This window comes from Haemaphysalis longicornis, unplaced genomic scaffold (assembly GCF_048455015.1).
Source record: "Haemaphysalis longicornis isolate Haplotype H1 unplaced genomic scaffold, Haemaphysalis longicornis Haplotype H1 scaffold_13, whole genome shotgun sequence".
NCBI classification, from domain to species: domain Eukaryota; kingdom Metazoa; phylum Arthropoda; class Arachnida; order Ixodida; family Ixodidae; genus Haemaphysalis; species Haemaphysalis longicornis.
The window spans coordinates 64204874-64220065 of NW_027526233.1; the positions used below are offsets into that span (position 1 = coordinate 64204874).

Here is a 15192-nt window from a genome sequence, read left to right on the forward strand (position 1 = left end):
CAGAATGCCTACTGGAATTACAAAAAAGAAAAGGTAAACGGGGGAGATAAGTCAGCTTCAAAAATGAACTTCTAGAAACACAATTCAAACATTCAACCAAGAACAACTCAACGTGTGGCCCGGCGGATACATGCTGGCTAACATGTTTTTATCAAATTTATCGCTGCAACTAACAAACTACTGGCTACTTACCACAAATTAGCCAAGAGTTATGCGGGCAGCTTGACAAAGCTTGAGGTATGCCAGCAGAGAGTAGAGTGATTCGAAAGCAGGCGAAGCGGGTGAAGGCTCCAAGGCGTGCGAAAAATTTTTATTTTTGTTGGCAGCGGCGTGCGAACTAAAACAGTGGAGTGTCCCTATTCGCACGTCACGTAAAAACAATTTTTATTTTTTGTTGGCACGCGGCGTGCAAACTAAAAATAAAAATTGTTCCCACACGCCGTGCGAACTAAAAATACAAATTGTTCCCGCGTGACGTGCGAATAAGGACGCCCCACGCTATCGCTCTTTGTACGCTACTTCCGGCTACTTTCCCGCCTTTTTTTGCATGCGCTGTCCACTGATGTTTGAGCCGGCATGTAAAAAGACGCCGCTTGTTTAAGCGGTCAGCGTGTTGTCCCTTTTATTCGTACGCACTATCGCTCTGCGGCAAGATTTACTAACGCGTACCGGAGAGCACCGCAAGCATCCATGGCGCCTGGCGACACGCATACGGTCTTCGGGTTCGACTGCTGCCTGGACTGGCGTCCCACCGTGTTCGTGCACGGCATCTCGCCCAACCGCGTGTGCAGCGCGTGCGGTCTCGTGCCTTCCACGATCGCCATGCTGCCCTGCCGACACGTGCTCTGCCAGCCGTGCCACGATCGATGCCAAGGCCGCTGCTGCCTGGACGGCGAGGACATCGTGCGCGACGACGTTGTCTGGTCCACGTTCGCAGCAGATAGCATCCTTGGCCGCAAGGTACACAATGCACACCGTAGGCCTGGAGGTTCTTTTCCGTCTCACTTGTTCTATCAGAAATGCATTGTCGTAGACCGCATTTCTTGCTGTCTCACATTGTAGTTTGCTGCTACTTGTTCTGCTTGTTCTGACTATTCGCTGCATGGGCACACGTTTCTTTTGTTCCCTTAGCGAGGTCTCAAGGGTTTGTGGCCCGAGTTTTGATTGAGAACTCTAATTGTCACCTAACTGGGAACTCGAATATCTCCGAGCCCTGTCATATTGAAAATTGCGCATCGAACGTTTCATTGTTCGCTTGTTGAAATTGAAAGTTCCTGTCACAAACCGTTGCGTACAGTGCAGATGTGGCACTTTTGGGGGTATTATCTAGCATTTAAAGCACTCGGCCTAGCTAAAACGCACTGTTCATGGCTTGATCCGTCGGCGGATGCTTTGTTTGAAATCAGAGCCTGTGAGCACCAATCCCGCCTCGCTTTTCTTTGATATGGCCTTCCCTTTCTTATATTTCTGCATCTACATCCATATACAATGCGACTCATTCCTGGATTGGTGCTGTGTGAATATATGTACTCATGGGGAAAGATCCTCCTCATGCAGCGAATGCACTGTTTTGTCTGCATTAGATGCATGCGCATGGAAGCTTTGGTTGATTGATAACGCTACGAGGGATGCAGATAGGGTCTCTTCGTCATAGCATGAACGGAGGCCAACTGCATCCTTGCACACTTATCTTCGGATATGAAACAACCCAATAACTTCATTATTTTTTCCACCTGGAAATCCTTTTGGAAAGTCGTATTGTCGAACCAAAGCAGAACGAAGCCACGCGAAACAAACCGGTGTTTTTTGTTTGAGTCTCTGATTGATAAATAGTAACCGACCGTTTTTTCAGACTCCAAAAATTTGGACTTGCTGGGTATTTTGGACTTTCCTGAAGGACCGCCAGTTGTATCGTAGGAGTAATGACTCGCGGATTTCTCGGACTACTCTTTTATTCGGACTATTTTTCGTTCCCCTCCAGGTCCAAAAAATCGGTCGGCTACTGTACAAGATACAGTGACTACAGTATGAGATACATTGGTGTAACTCAAAGATGAGTCACTATTTTCTGGTGCCAGGCGGTCGTGCTAATCCCAATTACTCCGAACTTGTTTGAGGATCGCCCTAATATCGAAACAGAAGGATTTGGGTAGGGAACTTCATGCGAGTGAATAACTATCTCGTACGTCGCTAAAGAAACGAGTCAAGTCACTTCCCATGACATGCGCGTTGTGTTGATGAAGTGAATACTGCGTTGAAATTGCCTTTTGTCTTTATTGTATTGATTGTCACGACGTCTTGGGCAGCCGAGGAATCACGTTATCGGGGAACGTTGATAGGAACCCATTGTTACATGCACAAATAAATACGTGTTACGAGAAAATGGGCATGCCTTGTACGCACTACGAGGCACAGGCATGAAGTGCCCAGATTTGGGGTTAATTGTATTCATTTAAAATGTTGGTTTTATCACGTGGCTAAAATTTTTGTTTTAACAAGAAACATGGACGTTAAGCGTATATTTATAGTTTAGGTACACCTAGTCTTAACCTTGGCTGACCGACACAAGAGTGAAATATGCGAGGTTGTCGCTGCCGAAGTGGGTTCATTCCGGCTTCTGCGAACCCTTCTTTACTTTTTGTCTGGGTGCTGTTTCTGGGAATGTTCTTTGTGCGACTGTGGAACCTTGTTAATGTCTCTCAAGAGGGCTTCTTGAAATTGCAGGGATGACTGCCAAACTATCCTCTTTCTCAGAGTTCAAACAATCGCAAATGCTCAGTCAGCTAGCATTAAAGTCGCAGTGGTGTGTGCCTTGTGGGCAGTTAGCATACTGTCAGTGTCAGTAATTACCATGCGGTATTATTGTTGAGGCGTCTCAACAGAAATTCAAACAGCAACTAACAGTTCTACACTTACCAAGCCTCTGAACAGCAGTACTAACTTGGGACATAGTGAACAGCAGATGTATGCCATTTGAGGCACGTTGGGTTGCTGAAAATTGTTTTCTACTCACAATTCATGGCTGGCTAAATTTAAATAAACTTTTCAAAATCAGTCTTCACTGCAAGTTTTCAAAAGCAGATTCATGAACTCATCCGTTGCTGGCACCTAATTCTTTGCTTCCATGTGAAGGGGTGACAGGCTAGACCTCAAGAAATTTCCCTTTCTTTTCCCCTTGTTGTTCTGTGCAGATTCAGTGCTGGAATGCGGCCAAAGGCTGCAACGTTTCGGGTCTGGCATCCGAAGTCCTGGACCACTTCAACAAAGAGTGTCAGCACCACAGAGTGCCCTGTCCACGATGCAGGCAGACTGTCTTTCACAAGGACATTGTCAACCACATCAGGTCGGGATCGTGCACCCAGGCTGCCGTGACCGAGAGCGTCTCCAGTGAGACCGTCGCGTCGGGAGTCGCACAAGTCATAGATGCACTTGGCAGCCTAGACACCAGGGTCTCTTCCATGCAGGCATCGTTCCAAGAGGATCTTCGACGTGTGGAAGGGTCTTTTGAAAGAGCGCTCCAACACTCGTCTGTACTGGAATCTGTCCACAGTCTGGACAACACTCTGAAAGAGGGCATGCAACTTGGCATGTTAGCAGTTGCAGTGTCCTCTGAGGCAGTGGCTGAGCTACGGAATAATATGAGAGCTGTTGTGGCTTCTTTGCACGGAGTCACGGATAGAGTCGCCGACCTCAAGACATCGCAAGATCGGATGTGTGAAGTACAAGCCACTGAGGGTTCGTTGGTCCGTGACGTCAAGTCTCACGTCGATGCGCTGTCCACGGCATCAGCAATGGAGAGAGAGGAAAGCGCAGAAAAGTTGAAAACCCTCGAGGGGATGGTCCAAGAGCGGATGACCATCAAACCTGCCAGTGAGGAAAACTTGGAACGCTACTACAAAGAGGTCATCGACAAGCTAAGCTGTCTGGAAGCGGTTCTCAAAGGTCCTGTCTGCAACGAGCTGAACTCTCCCAATGCTCTGGAGTGGACCATTGAACAAATGTCTGAATTTAAGAAGCAAGGTTATGCCGCATTTTGGGCAAAGAGTCCCAGCTACTTCTACGGCTATTACATCCTTCCTGGAGCTCAGCTTAAAACGGAACCTGCTGGCACCCAGACACTTCACGTGTGCATTAAAATGTGCAAGGGCAAGCATGACCATGAACTGGCATGGCCAATCAAGAAGAAGCTGTTCTTGTGGTTTGTTCACCCAACTGACAAGCTGATAACGGAGAGCGTTTATCTGGACACAGCACTGCAGGATCACAGAGAGTACCAAAGGCCCTCTCAGGCAGAGAATGGGGAACTGTGGAGCAACAAAGGTGTGCAGGTGAAATTCCTGGAGGATGCAGGCTTTGTAAAAGACGACAACCTCGTGGTAAGGTTTGAAGTCTTGCCGTGACTTTGCTATGAGAAGGAAGGTCAATGAGGGGACGGGTAGGAAACTCTTGGTTTCCAAGAAAAGCCCAAGGGTGTCTGACTGAAATGATTTTTGTTTAGTGCGGTCCAGTTTGGTGCACTGTTAATCAAGCATTGTTACTGCACGAGTACCTGATGTAATCTTTGGTGTCGAGAAGTGGAGTGGAAAGAGTGACGTGACTAACGTCTTTACCAGATATTCTCCTGAACAGCTGTGAATTGTCCTACCTGTCTTCAGTGGCCAGACATTTCGATGCTGTAACCAAACGACTGAAACACTAAACGCCAAACCTTGTGCCAGTCATGTTTAAAGCACCGTCGACCTGTTGTGATTTTGCGTTGCAACAGATGCATTTTTTTGAAGGAGGCGGGTTTGCTTTCTTGTGAAGATTGTGTGTTTTCTGCACAAGCCATTGTTCAGAAGCAAAGAATAAATCTACGGTTCCTTTTCCTTGCTTGGGACTGCAGTGCGTAATGATAACGAAATTCTTGCCTGCACTTGCGCCAATGATGGGCTTTGCTCCGCCACTTATCTTAAAGGGGCTGCGAAGACTAGATGCACGTTTGTTTTATTCAAAAGAGTCGGTGTATTCTAATGCCCCCAGCGCTTGTACGGCAGCAAACAATGCTTTATTCGCTGAGAAATTACACAATTTAAGCCATAATTTTGTCTCCCCCACTGAATCGTGTGTTTCGTGTCATGGGAACTGATGTATCCAAGGCAGGTATTTGAAGCAAATGTCAATATGTGGACTAGGGCTGCCGCGGATGACAAAACGTTAAATGTTAAACGAGCAAATGTTTATCGTTGGTCCACTGTACAGCACCACAATACTGCTCATGTGCTCTGTATGCACATTGTTTTTGAGCAGATTCGTACCAAGCTTATTTTTTCGCAGTTGATAGAAATTGTTTCGTAAAATGTTGGGTATTCTCTACAAACAGGGTCATACAAGATAATTATAACCCCAAAGCAGCGGACAACTGTGCAGCTGTAACCAGCTTCGTGCACGAAGTATGCCCTGGTGCCTCCATGTTTAAGTGTGCTTAATTAAAAGGCAGAGGGCAGGGGTGGTGCAAATGAATATCACAAGCCATAGTTGCCCATGTAATGCAAGTGTAAAGACGTCAGCTACAAGATGGCGCAAGTTGTTGCAAAACCGAGGGGTAATCACTTTTGTTGCTACAGTTGATTTGTACTAGTGTTTGCCTCAAACACCAAGCCAGTGCACATATATTAGTGGGCCTAGTCATATCGGCCATTGTGTAGACCCTGGCACAGCTGACATTGAAGTGCTGACACTTGGAGGCATCTAAGCTGACACGTTCTCGCGTTCCTCGACAGGGCAGGTGAGCATGTTATATTTGAAATCACACCGAGAAAAATAAATGTGGCAGCATTGCATGGATGTTGTGCGACATTGCTACATTATGACGCAAAACGTTTACGAAAATGTGGTTACAGTGCTTGCAGGATCCAGAGAGAAGAGTGATATTTGAGGAGAACCCAGAGACCACACCTACTTTCTACTTTCCCAGACCATAAGCACCCGTCTGCTTTTCCACGGCAAAAAAAAAATTGCCCACGAATATAGAAGGCGCTTAACTATTAGAAAAGAGCAAGTACAAAGTGGACTGCAGAGGCGAGTTTATTCGAGATGGAAAGCAAGCTTTTGACACTACAATAAAGCTAGTGCGTGTGCCCCAGAAAGAATATTTTCCAACCAAGTAATCTCGACCAAGGGGGACCATACAGAGTCACTGACGAAAAGGGGAGTGACAAAAAAAGGAGGAATGCGAAGGAGTCAGGTGCCAGCCTATGGAGATGTGCGGGGAAAAAAATTGTCGGACGCCTTTTGCACCCAACATCACACTCTCTCGGTCAGCAACAGGCCTGCGAGAGGAGCGTGCGCCAGTTTGTGACAGCAATTCTTCAACAAAAGCAGACGCATTTGGGGAAACAATTTTATTGAACAACAAAAAGGCAAAACATGGATGCTTTCATGACAGAAAATATGCAGAACGCTAACAGTCATTTCTACGGCTAGCAATTTTAAAGAATGGCATTGCGAGTAATTTTAGAATGTAGTAAACGCCAGTGCAAAAGAAAAAAAGTGAACATGTAGCTTCGCCGAAAAGAGCAGTTCACACTGAAATTTCCATACGTCACCGTTTCTTCGTAAGCACAGCGATAAGTTCGTCGACACTGACTTTCATCCGGTGAATGGACATCAGAGCCGGGCCATTAATCCGCTCTTCAGCCGTCCGGTTCCACAAATATGTGTTTACTCTTCTCAGTGCCGAAAAGCCGTGTTCTGCAGCAGCTGTACTCACTGGAAGCACTGCCAATATCTTGAGGAGTATGTGAACGTCCAGGAAGAGGGCTTTGTCGCGCTCAGCTGAAGCGCCCCCCCCCCACCCCACAAAGTGGGGAAGTTCTTCCTCTTGCATGGCTTGCCAATTAGTTTTCCCGTTCACCTTTGAGTGGCAGAATATGTGCTGTTGTCATATCTGTGAGATAAAAATCGAAGGCTGGCTGCACAGATTCAAATTTGCCCTTGGAAGCAGGCTTTTGCAGTGTTTTCTTATGGTTTGCAAAGCGCCGTTTGAGGGAAGCTTTCAGGTCATCTATGCATGGAATGAACGGGGCTTGCTGTAGTACTGTTCCGCAGAACTCCACGAGTCGTTTGCCTGGTATCTCTGTGTTCCTACCACCCGTGGAATCTTGCACTTCACTACGAACTCCGCCTTTATCTTGACATAGAGGAAACGTTTTGTGGAATTCTTCGGCCGCCGTGTTAGTGCCCATCTCTTCGAGTTTAGTCAGCACGAGGTCAACCTGCTTCGAGGATTTCCCCAGGAATCGAATCAAATCAAGGGGGGGGGGTCTCAGTGGCTTTGGGGAAGGGGGGGTGAGGCAGGAGGCAAGATAAACTACATAACTGTTTCTTTTTTTAGTTTACGAGTTAAATAGACGTCTCTTAACGAAATGCTCGTCCCCGTGATGTATGTATTTCTATCAATTTAATTTGCTTTTGGCGGAATCACTTGTTTCCAATACTGATTAGCGTTGTTTGTAGCATTTAAAAACATTGTCCCTTTATAGTTTGGTGCCTCAAAGCACATCACTCCCTTTTTCTTTTCACCCGACGTCCACTGCAGCTAAAGCTTCCTGTGAGGCTTCACACTTTCAGAGAAATTTGGTCCGCGGTTGGATGGAAACCCTGCTAAATTAAAGCAGACAGGTGTGCATTTTCTCTTTCTGTCTCGCTTCAGGTGGTAACGTGGTGTTTCACTCCTTTTACTGGGGTTTGACCAAACTGCCCAGATGTTAAATTACAAGATTTGACATGATTCATATTTAGAAATTCACGGGGGCGTCTAGAAAAGCTCAAGGGGGTCTCACACTCCACAGGGGGTTTCTAGGGAAATCACTGGATGCTCATAGCAGTAGATGGACTCTGCAGATACAGACAAGTGGTCTGCGAGGCCTAGGAATGTCTCACTAGCAGCGAGGCATAAAAGAAAGTTGAGTGAACAGATTCACTGATGGAGGCAATGAGCGGTGGACGCTGTTGCTTTGTCAGGGAAGGTGTCCATGAGCTCCAAGTGCTTATCCAAACAATGCGACTGAATCATGATGTCCCACCCGCATTGTTTCACCGAGGCCGGCGGAGAGGCTTTGTAGAAGCTTCTAGATGTTGTTTTCGGACCGCTGTCCTTTTTGGGTGGCAGTCGACAGAAAGTGCATGTGCCAAAGGCCCGTTGAATTTCTTGGACATCTGAGCTAGACGTCGCTCAAACAAAGGCTGAGGGAGTGTGACGACGGATGCATGTACAACGCCGTTGGGAAGTCAGTCCAGATGAGTGCCTGCACGCTGCTGCTCCATCATATCCTTGGCCTCTCATCGTATTCAAGTGCAGGCCAAGATTCAGCAGCTCCCTTTTCAGTGGGTCAGCCAGGCCAGACGCACTGAAGTGGTCAACAGGTGGGAAGCAGAGGAAATCTTTCCGAATGCCCCAAGCAGTGGGATCGACGTAGCGTTCGCACGAAGAGAAGTCCTCGCGTTGGGATACACCCGTTGTTCAATCTGCCAGCACCGAAGAAAATCCGGCCTCGTCTGCCTGTCCTACGATTTTTTCTTGTGAAAGCCTGCCAATTTTCGAAATTATTTCTTTTTGAATGTGCTGGCTGGAGTAAGGAGCTTTACCAAGTGCTGTGTGAATGTGATTGGCCACAATGATGTCTCCTCCATTTGCTCTGTAATGTAGGAGCGCCCTTAAGTTGCCGTCGTCCTGCAAGCATTTCTCAAGGGAAAGATGCCCCGAATCCTTGTAACCTGTCAGCACCAGGTCTTGCCAGCTGCGCAGTATGACTCTCTCGACAGTCGCGCGAATATTTAGCACTAGGCTGGCACTTTAGAGAGAGCCTGCCGTTGTGGTGTAGAGGTAATGTTCCATCTGCTGTTGCTGCGTTTATTTTCTTTTTTGTATTTGTTTTCAATTCAAATTTTCATGGCTTAGGATAGTTTTTGGGTTTTTAAATGGTTGCTATCTGTTTATTAGGTTATGTTGGGCAAGGTTCCATTACGTTACATTGGTGAAACTGATGTAGTGCATGACGCAGCGTTTTCTTTAATGGAACACTGGAGTACTTATAGTCTGTTAAACAGCACTATAGACACAGCCTTAACCAAAACATGGAAGATAATAGTTGTAAGCTCGTCTTTAGGCCACAAGCACTGGTTTCTTTTACAAAAGCAAAAAAAAACTTGGAACATTGTGTTCAAGCAGCCCAACCATCACATAACTTGGCATCACGTAACGGGGCAGAGACTTGAAAGAAGACTTTACTCAACGGGCTATGGAAAGAATAACGCTCAAAGTCACACGTAGGGATAGGAAAAGAGCTGCGTGCATCAGGGAACACAATCATCTAGCAGACATTATAGTTCAAATTAGGCAAACAAAATGGGCATGGGTGGCACCCATGTGTGGCAGGAGGGACAACAGGTGGAGCATCTTGTTAACGGAGTGGCGCCAATGACCGTACATGCAGTCGGGGTTGGCCGAGGACTCGATGAAGGGAGGAGCTAGGGAAATTTGGTGGGAAGGGGTGGACTCCGCAAGCCGGAGTTCTCGTTTCATTCTAACTCTATCAATGCAATCTTCCCCCGTGCGTGTTCCCATTGGCTGTCACTTTAGCCACAAAGTATTGGAAGGCAATCAGAGAGGGGTTGTTTTTTGACACATCTTGGTATGGCAGCACCCAGGCAAGGTTGGCCAAAGCTTTTCAAGGACGTGCTGCCATCTGGGAGCAGGTGTCACAAATGCACGCGCGATTGCCAGACGCATTGGTCAACTGTGTCGTTTCAAACCGAATCTCCAATTTGCTACTGTATGGTGTATATACTACCGTATTTACTCGCATAATCCTCGCACTTTTTTTTCGGAAAAGTCAATGCGAAGTTAAGGGTGCGAGAATTATGCGGGAAAAAAAAATGCGGTGCACAGTGTTGCCAATTTGCCTTCTGCCAATACCGCTAAATGTAGCGGTCGTTTTTTTGTATATGTAAGCTCAGTGTTGCCAACAGCAGCTATTTCTTTTTATTTTATAATTTACAACGTAAACAGTATCCCGTCGATCAGCGATCATGAAATTGCCGCCTTTGCTTTCTGGCGCGCGCCCTATCTCGTCGTCGTCATGTGCGCGATGTGCGTGCCCTACTTGCGAAGCTTGACAGTAACGCACGTTGAAGTCGGTGACGCCGAAGTGCCTGCCTGCGGCGCGGTTGCCGTGTTCGATCGCGTACTCTATCGCTTTCAATTTGAAAGCGACAGTGTAGCTCGCGCTCTTCCCCATGGCGACTATTCTAGTTGCGCGCACGCGAAACCGGCGCAAGTACAGTGCGAGTAGCGTGTTAGGGCGCCTGGATGGCCTTGGGCACACAGCGCACTCCGCCGAACGGAGAGGCGGCGGGGGAGGGCGCGCGTTGGACAGCGCGTGCACCATGCGGGTTTCGCGAGCGGGCAACTTTCGCCGCTGCAAAGTTGGGGGTGCGAGGATTATGCGAGGAACCAAAAAATCCAAGTTTTGGTGGCTCACATTAGGGGTGCGAGGATTACGCGAGTGCGAGGATTACGCGAGTAAATACGGTATATGTTAGTTGTAACTTTCACCCGCATGTGGCATCTTTTGACTGTGTTTATAACACAAGGCAAAACACCTGAAATGAAATTGACACTGAATCAAAGCCTACTACCACCTGGCCTCAGGCATCCTATTTTGAAACGTTGCCTAGCTAAGGAGCGAGTCTTTTAGAAAAGCACATGATGAGCAAAAGTTCCCACAAACATTCCTTCTATGTTTACGTGCCCCTGGCTTCATGTTCGTTCCAGATAAATACTTCGGCAAGCTCCACCAATCCGACACTTTACCATTAAACAACATTTGTGATGTCGCAAAATGTAGTGGGGGAAAGCATATGAGACAGTAATACGCATTCTTGTGCTTTTGGCCTTTCCTGCGTTAGCAGCGAACTACTGCTGTTGCGAGTGGCACATCGGTACTCGCGACACTCCAATCTACTAATACAAGCCAACTTGCTCTTACCCTTTCAGTGTCCCTTTAAGTGCCGCCAGTAATTTACTAATGCACCTCTTGTTCCATCTCTGTATTGTTCACAACTGTAGTCGCCACACAATCGCCTTCACACATATAGAGCCCATGGAATGGGCAGTGATAAAACTGCTGAACAGAAATGCCTTTTAAAGTAGAACAGGACAAGCTCAAAAGAGGCCGGTTCTACTGAACATGGCACTTTATTAACATGACCGGCCTTTGAGGGATATGCAGGCAGGACCAAACAAGCGGCACATCCAACGACTAGATGAAAACCCTCAAAGATGTTGCCAACATCTACGACCCCTGCAAAATGCTGCGCTCCATCGCCTGCTAGTCTCACTTCGACAGACGGCAGTCCAATCTCCAGTTTTAAAGGAGACATGAAGTTAAAACACAAGTTTGTGTTATTCGAAAGATTTCGTGTTTTATAGTGCCCCCAGCGCTTGTCCGAATGCAAACGATGCTTTATTCACTAAAAAATTGATTGATTGTAGCTAAAAGTTTGATTTTCCCGCTAAATTGTGCGTTTTCGGAGTCTGCAATTACATCACACGGCCTTGTTTACTGTTAGTGAACCTAGATGGCGCCACCACACCGTGCCAGGCCATTTTCTGCCTTTGGTTTGTTTGTGAACGTATTTGTACCTGGCTTGTTTTGTTCATGGAGACAATCGTTTCGTGAAACATGGTGCTCGCTCGACAAATACGGTCACTGTAAGACATCGTCGCTTGCATCAATCGGCCAGTGTCGTCTGAAACAACCCCAAAGCCATGCAGTTCTGTGCAGCTAAACCAAGCATAGTGCACGCAGTACCAACAGCAGTACACATCGGTACTTCTATGTTTACGTGTGCTTTCGTAACTTCCACTGTTTGTCCCACCATTCTTAGGGCTTTCAAAAGAATGTGCCCTATATTTAAGCCGAAATAGCGCGTTCGGCAAGCTTATAAGCTCTGCCTAATTTGCGTTTGCTTTTGCCGCCCTCAGCCAATTGCAGAGCTGTCTGGTATGACATCATAGGTTCTGTTGCGGGAAATGAGCTAGTGGGTCGCATGGCCATTCCCTTTTTTCCTAATTATGTAGCTTATTTGAGTGAAGTTTACGCTAAAAGTGGAGTAAGTATGATTCCAACGAGGCAATCTTTTTAATCAACCAAACCTGTGTTTTCTCTTCATGGCTCCTTTAAGAACCAGGGAGAAAAACACAGGGTCACTCAAACAGTTTTGGAATTCCACCGACTATGACGACACTGCACGAAATCAACGAAGCAGAGCACAGGCCCCACACCATAGACTTCCATGCCAATATCTGCTGTCTGTCGCAGCACTCGTGTGCCATCAAGGCTGCCACCACAGTCATAGCAGGTAGAAACAGTGCTCGCCTACTTGGCTTGGCTTGGCTAGCCACGTGGCTTCTTTTCGCTGCCGCAGCCAAAATTAGCAAACAGGGTTTGCATTTATCATAGAGTTTCATACTAATATATACTAGAGGAAAACCTGTCGCTGCAGTGGCGGGCCGCCGTGGGTGGCGCCCTTTCCGCTAGCGACGTTCCTCGCCTACTTGGCTTAGCTAGCTATATGGCTTCTTTTTTGTCTCGAGGGCAAAATCAACAAAAAAGGGTAACATTTTTTTCTTGTTTGTCGTGCATGAAGCTGCTGCATAATCACCGACAAATTAATTTTTTTGGAGGTTTAATTTTACTATATAACGAAACAAATTTGATGAACCTTCTACAGTAATATTGTTGCTTTTTTGCGGCCAGAGCCAACTTTTCAGCCCGTTCGTGAGCCATGCCAAGGACAAGTGGAACGTGCCTGCCGGGTATACATGACGGAACGCTCGCCGAAGCACAGCTCCCCTAGACAGTGGCACAATATTTCCCTCTGGTGTACATTAGTATGAAACTCTATGGCATTTATCTCCATGTTCATCCTGAATGAAGCTTCCAAATAATTGCTGGCAAATAAAGCTTGGAGCCTCGCCCTTGTATTATTAAAACAAGATCAAGTAATCCTTCACGATAATACTGTGGTTTATTTGGCAGCCAGATGAGGCGGCTTTTTGAGCGTGTTCATGAGTGAAGCCAAGGACAAGGGGACTTTCGCTCCTACCGGTAGACGAGAGCATGCTCAGGGAAGGGCATTAACACACTTCCCCGTAGTACACGTTGGTGTGAAACTGTACTCCCAACACCCGACTGCGTGCAGACAGGCAGCCTGTTGGTGCAAGATGGCGCAGCCTCGCCCGCTCTGCAAGTCCACGCGGTGACGGCAGCAACAGAGGCGGGGGCGGCCATCTTGTTCTGGATGACCTCACAGCGGGCAGACTTGGCTTCTGGTATCGAGGGCCGTTTGGAGGTCTTCCAAGATCACCCGGACGTTGGAGCTGTGGGCACGAACAAGGCCTGCATGGAGAGAGACAATCAGCTCGGGGGAAGTAGGCAGTAAACTTGCACAAGGAACTGCAGGAATCAAGCAACAGGACGGCTGCGCCACCGGATTTTTTGAAACTACGCGGTGGGCAGCCAAGCAGACGGTGGCACTCATGTAGTTTCGCTGAGACGGTGACTTCGTCGTCTGCGCAAGGAGTGTTACCTTGCGAGCTCTGCATATACTCTAATTCTCCTCTAGAAACCAAGTTCTTTCGATTTTTGTGCCGTCACCCATGCGTCACAAAGTAAAAGCGAAGCACCGGTGTGGTCTAGAGCGTAAATGCTGGCAACAGTAGCTCATACGTGACCAAGCCATGGCCGACCAAGACAATGCGTCTCTGACTGAGAAGGCTGGCTTGGAATTTTATAATTTTTCACTGACGGAAAAAGACATGCTTTTAGGTGCTTGAGCAGCCGGTGTACTCGCCTATACCAGCCTCCCAGAAACCATCGAACCAGCTGTGAGCAAAGTTCTTCCTGAAGTGACAACTGCCATTTTTAATATCAGGCACGGCATCGTGGCTACCGCCAATCAGGGGGACACCTTCACCTTGCCTCGTCTGGCATCACGGCCACCTCACATTACCTTCTCCCGTGCAAACCTAGCGTGAAATAAACAAAATAAACACCATCTTCAAGGCAGCCGTGTCGCGTAGTCATTGTTTCCGGGCTCCGCCTGGCCCAAACATAACACAGGCCGAGCGGTGCACGCTTTACGGATTATCAACAGCGGGTCGTGGTGAATGGAAGAGCACAAGGTTGGGTCGGTCAGCTAACCACCCACAGTAAGTACTGCACCTTTCGCGGACGATCATGTTCGAACCGGATGCGGGCACGCTTCAGGAATAGCAACATACGCACGCAGAGAACGGGCGATTAGAAACTCGAGCGAATTGCTTAACCACCTGCAGTGAACCTTGTTCCTTTTGCAGTTTCCTTCCGGGGATATTGCTTGCAGAATCTCGCGTATTCACCATCGTAGGTTATTGACTTCACCAATTGCGCTCCAATGCTTTTCCAAAGCGAAACTGGATGCGTGATGACCGACTGGAGCGGGAGGGAAGCAGCCTGCCTCGCAGTGCATAAAAGCTGTAGTCTGCGTTTTTTTAAGTAAGACGGGCTCACGGAAAGCTTTGATTCAAATGTTTATTTTATGTGCCCAACCACTTAGGGACGGTTTTTTTCAGGAAGACATCGACTGATGCTTCTCTAATGATCTGTCACTGTTTGCAACTTTTGTGGCGTCACAAAGAGTATCACCCAAAAGCATACGGGGCGTCAACCCCTGTTTTCATGTTTCTTCTTCTGCCTCACTGCTAGTGCTATTTGCGAGGATGGTGTATTTAGATACCCGGCTCAGTCATCTACCAGTACAGGCTAACGTGTCTTCACCCTTTCGGACAGTTTCCTGAAAACACAAGCACGTCCTTTTTCTCTGAGGCAACCATGTGTTGGTTCATGACTGCAGGGGGTGCAAGAACGCACTAGCGTGTGCTAACACTTTCTCTTTGCCCAGTTCTAACAGCGGAGCTGTTGCACATGCCGTACATTCGCCTTGGCAGGTGAAACTACCAGGAAAGTGCCAAGAGCTTGGGAACGCGTGCCTCGTGGCGAGCGCCGAGCGTTCAGGCACGCGCAGTGGCGTTAGCAAAAAAAAAAAAAAAAAAAAACTCCATCGCTGCCGTAAAGTGCTACCGCGCATTGAAGAACAAACAACCCC

The 15192-nt window shown here is 47.5% G+C and overlaps 1 protein-coding gene across 1 annotated transcript; it reads left to right on the top strand.

Annotated features, from left to right (window-relative positions):
• The first annotated feature begins 550 nt into the window (after positions 1-550).
• Positions 551-13488, top strand: LOC144163866 (uncharacterized). The gene is made up of 3 exons (XM_077694544.1): positions 551-960; positions 3192-4376; positions 13249-13488. The coding sequence occupies exons 1-3, from the start codon at positions 691-693 to the stop codon at positions 13486-13488; spliced, it is 1695 nt and encodes a 564-aa protein (XP_077550670.1). The 5' UTR covers positions 551-690.
• Positions 13489-15192: the final 1704 nt, after the last annotated feature.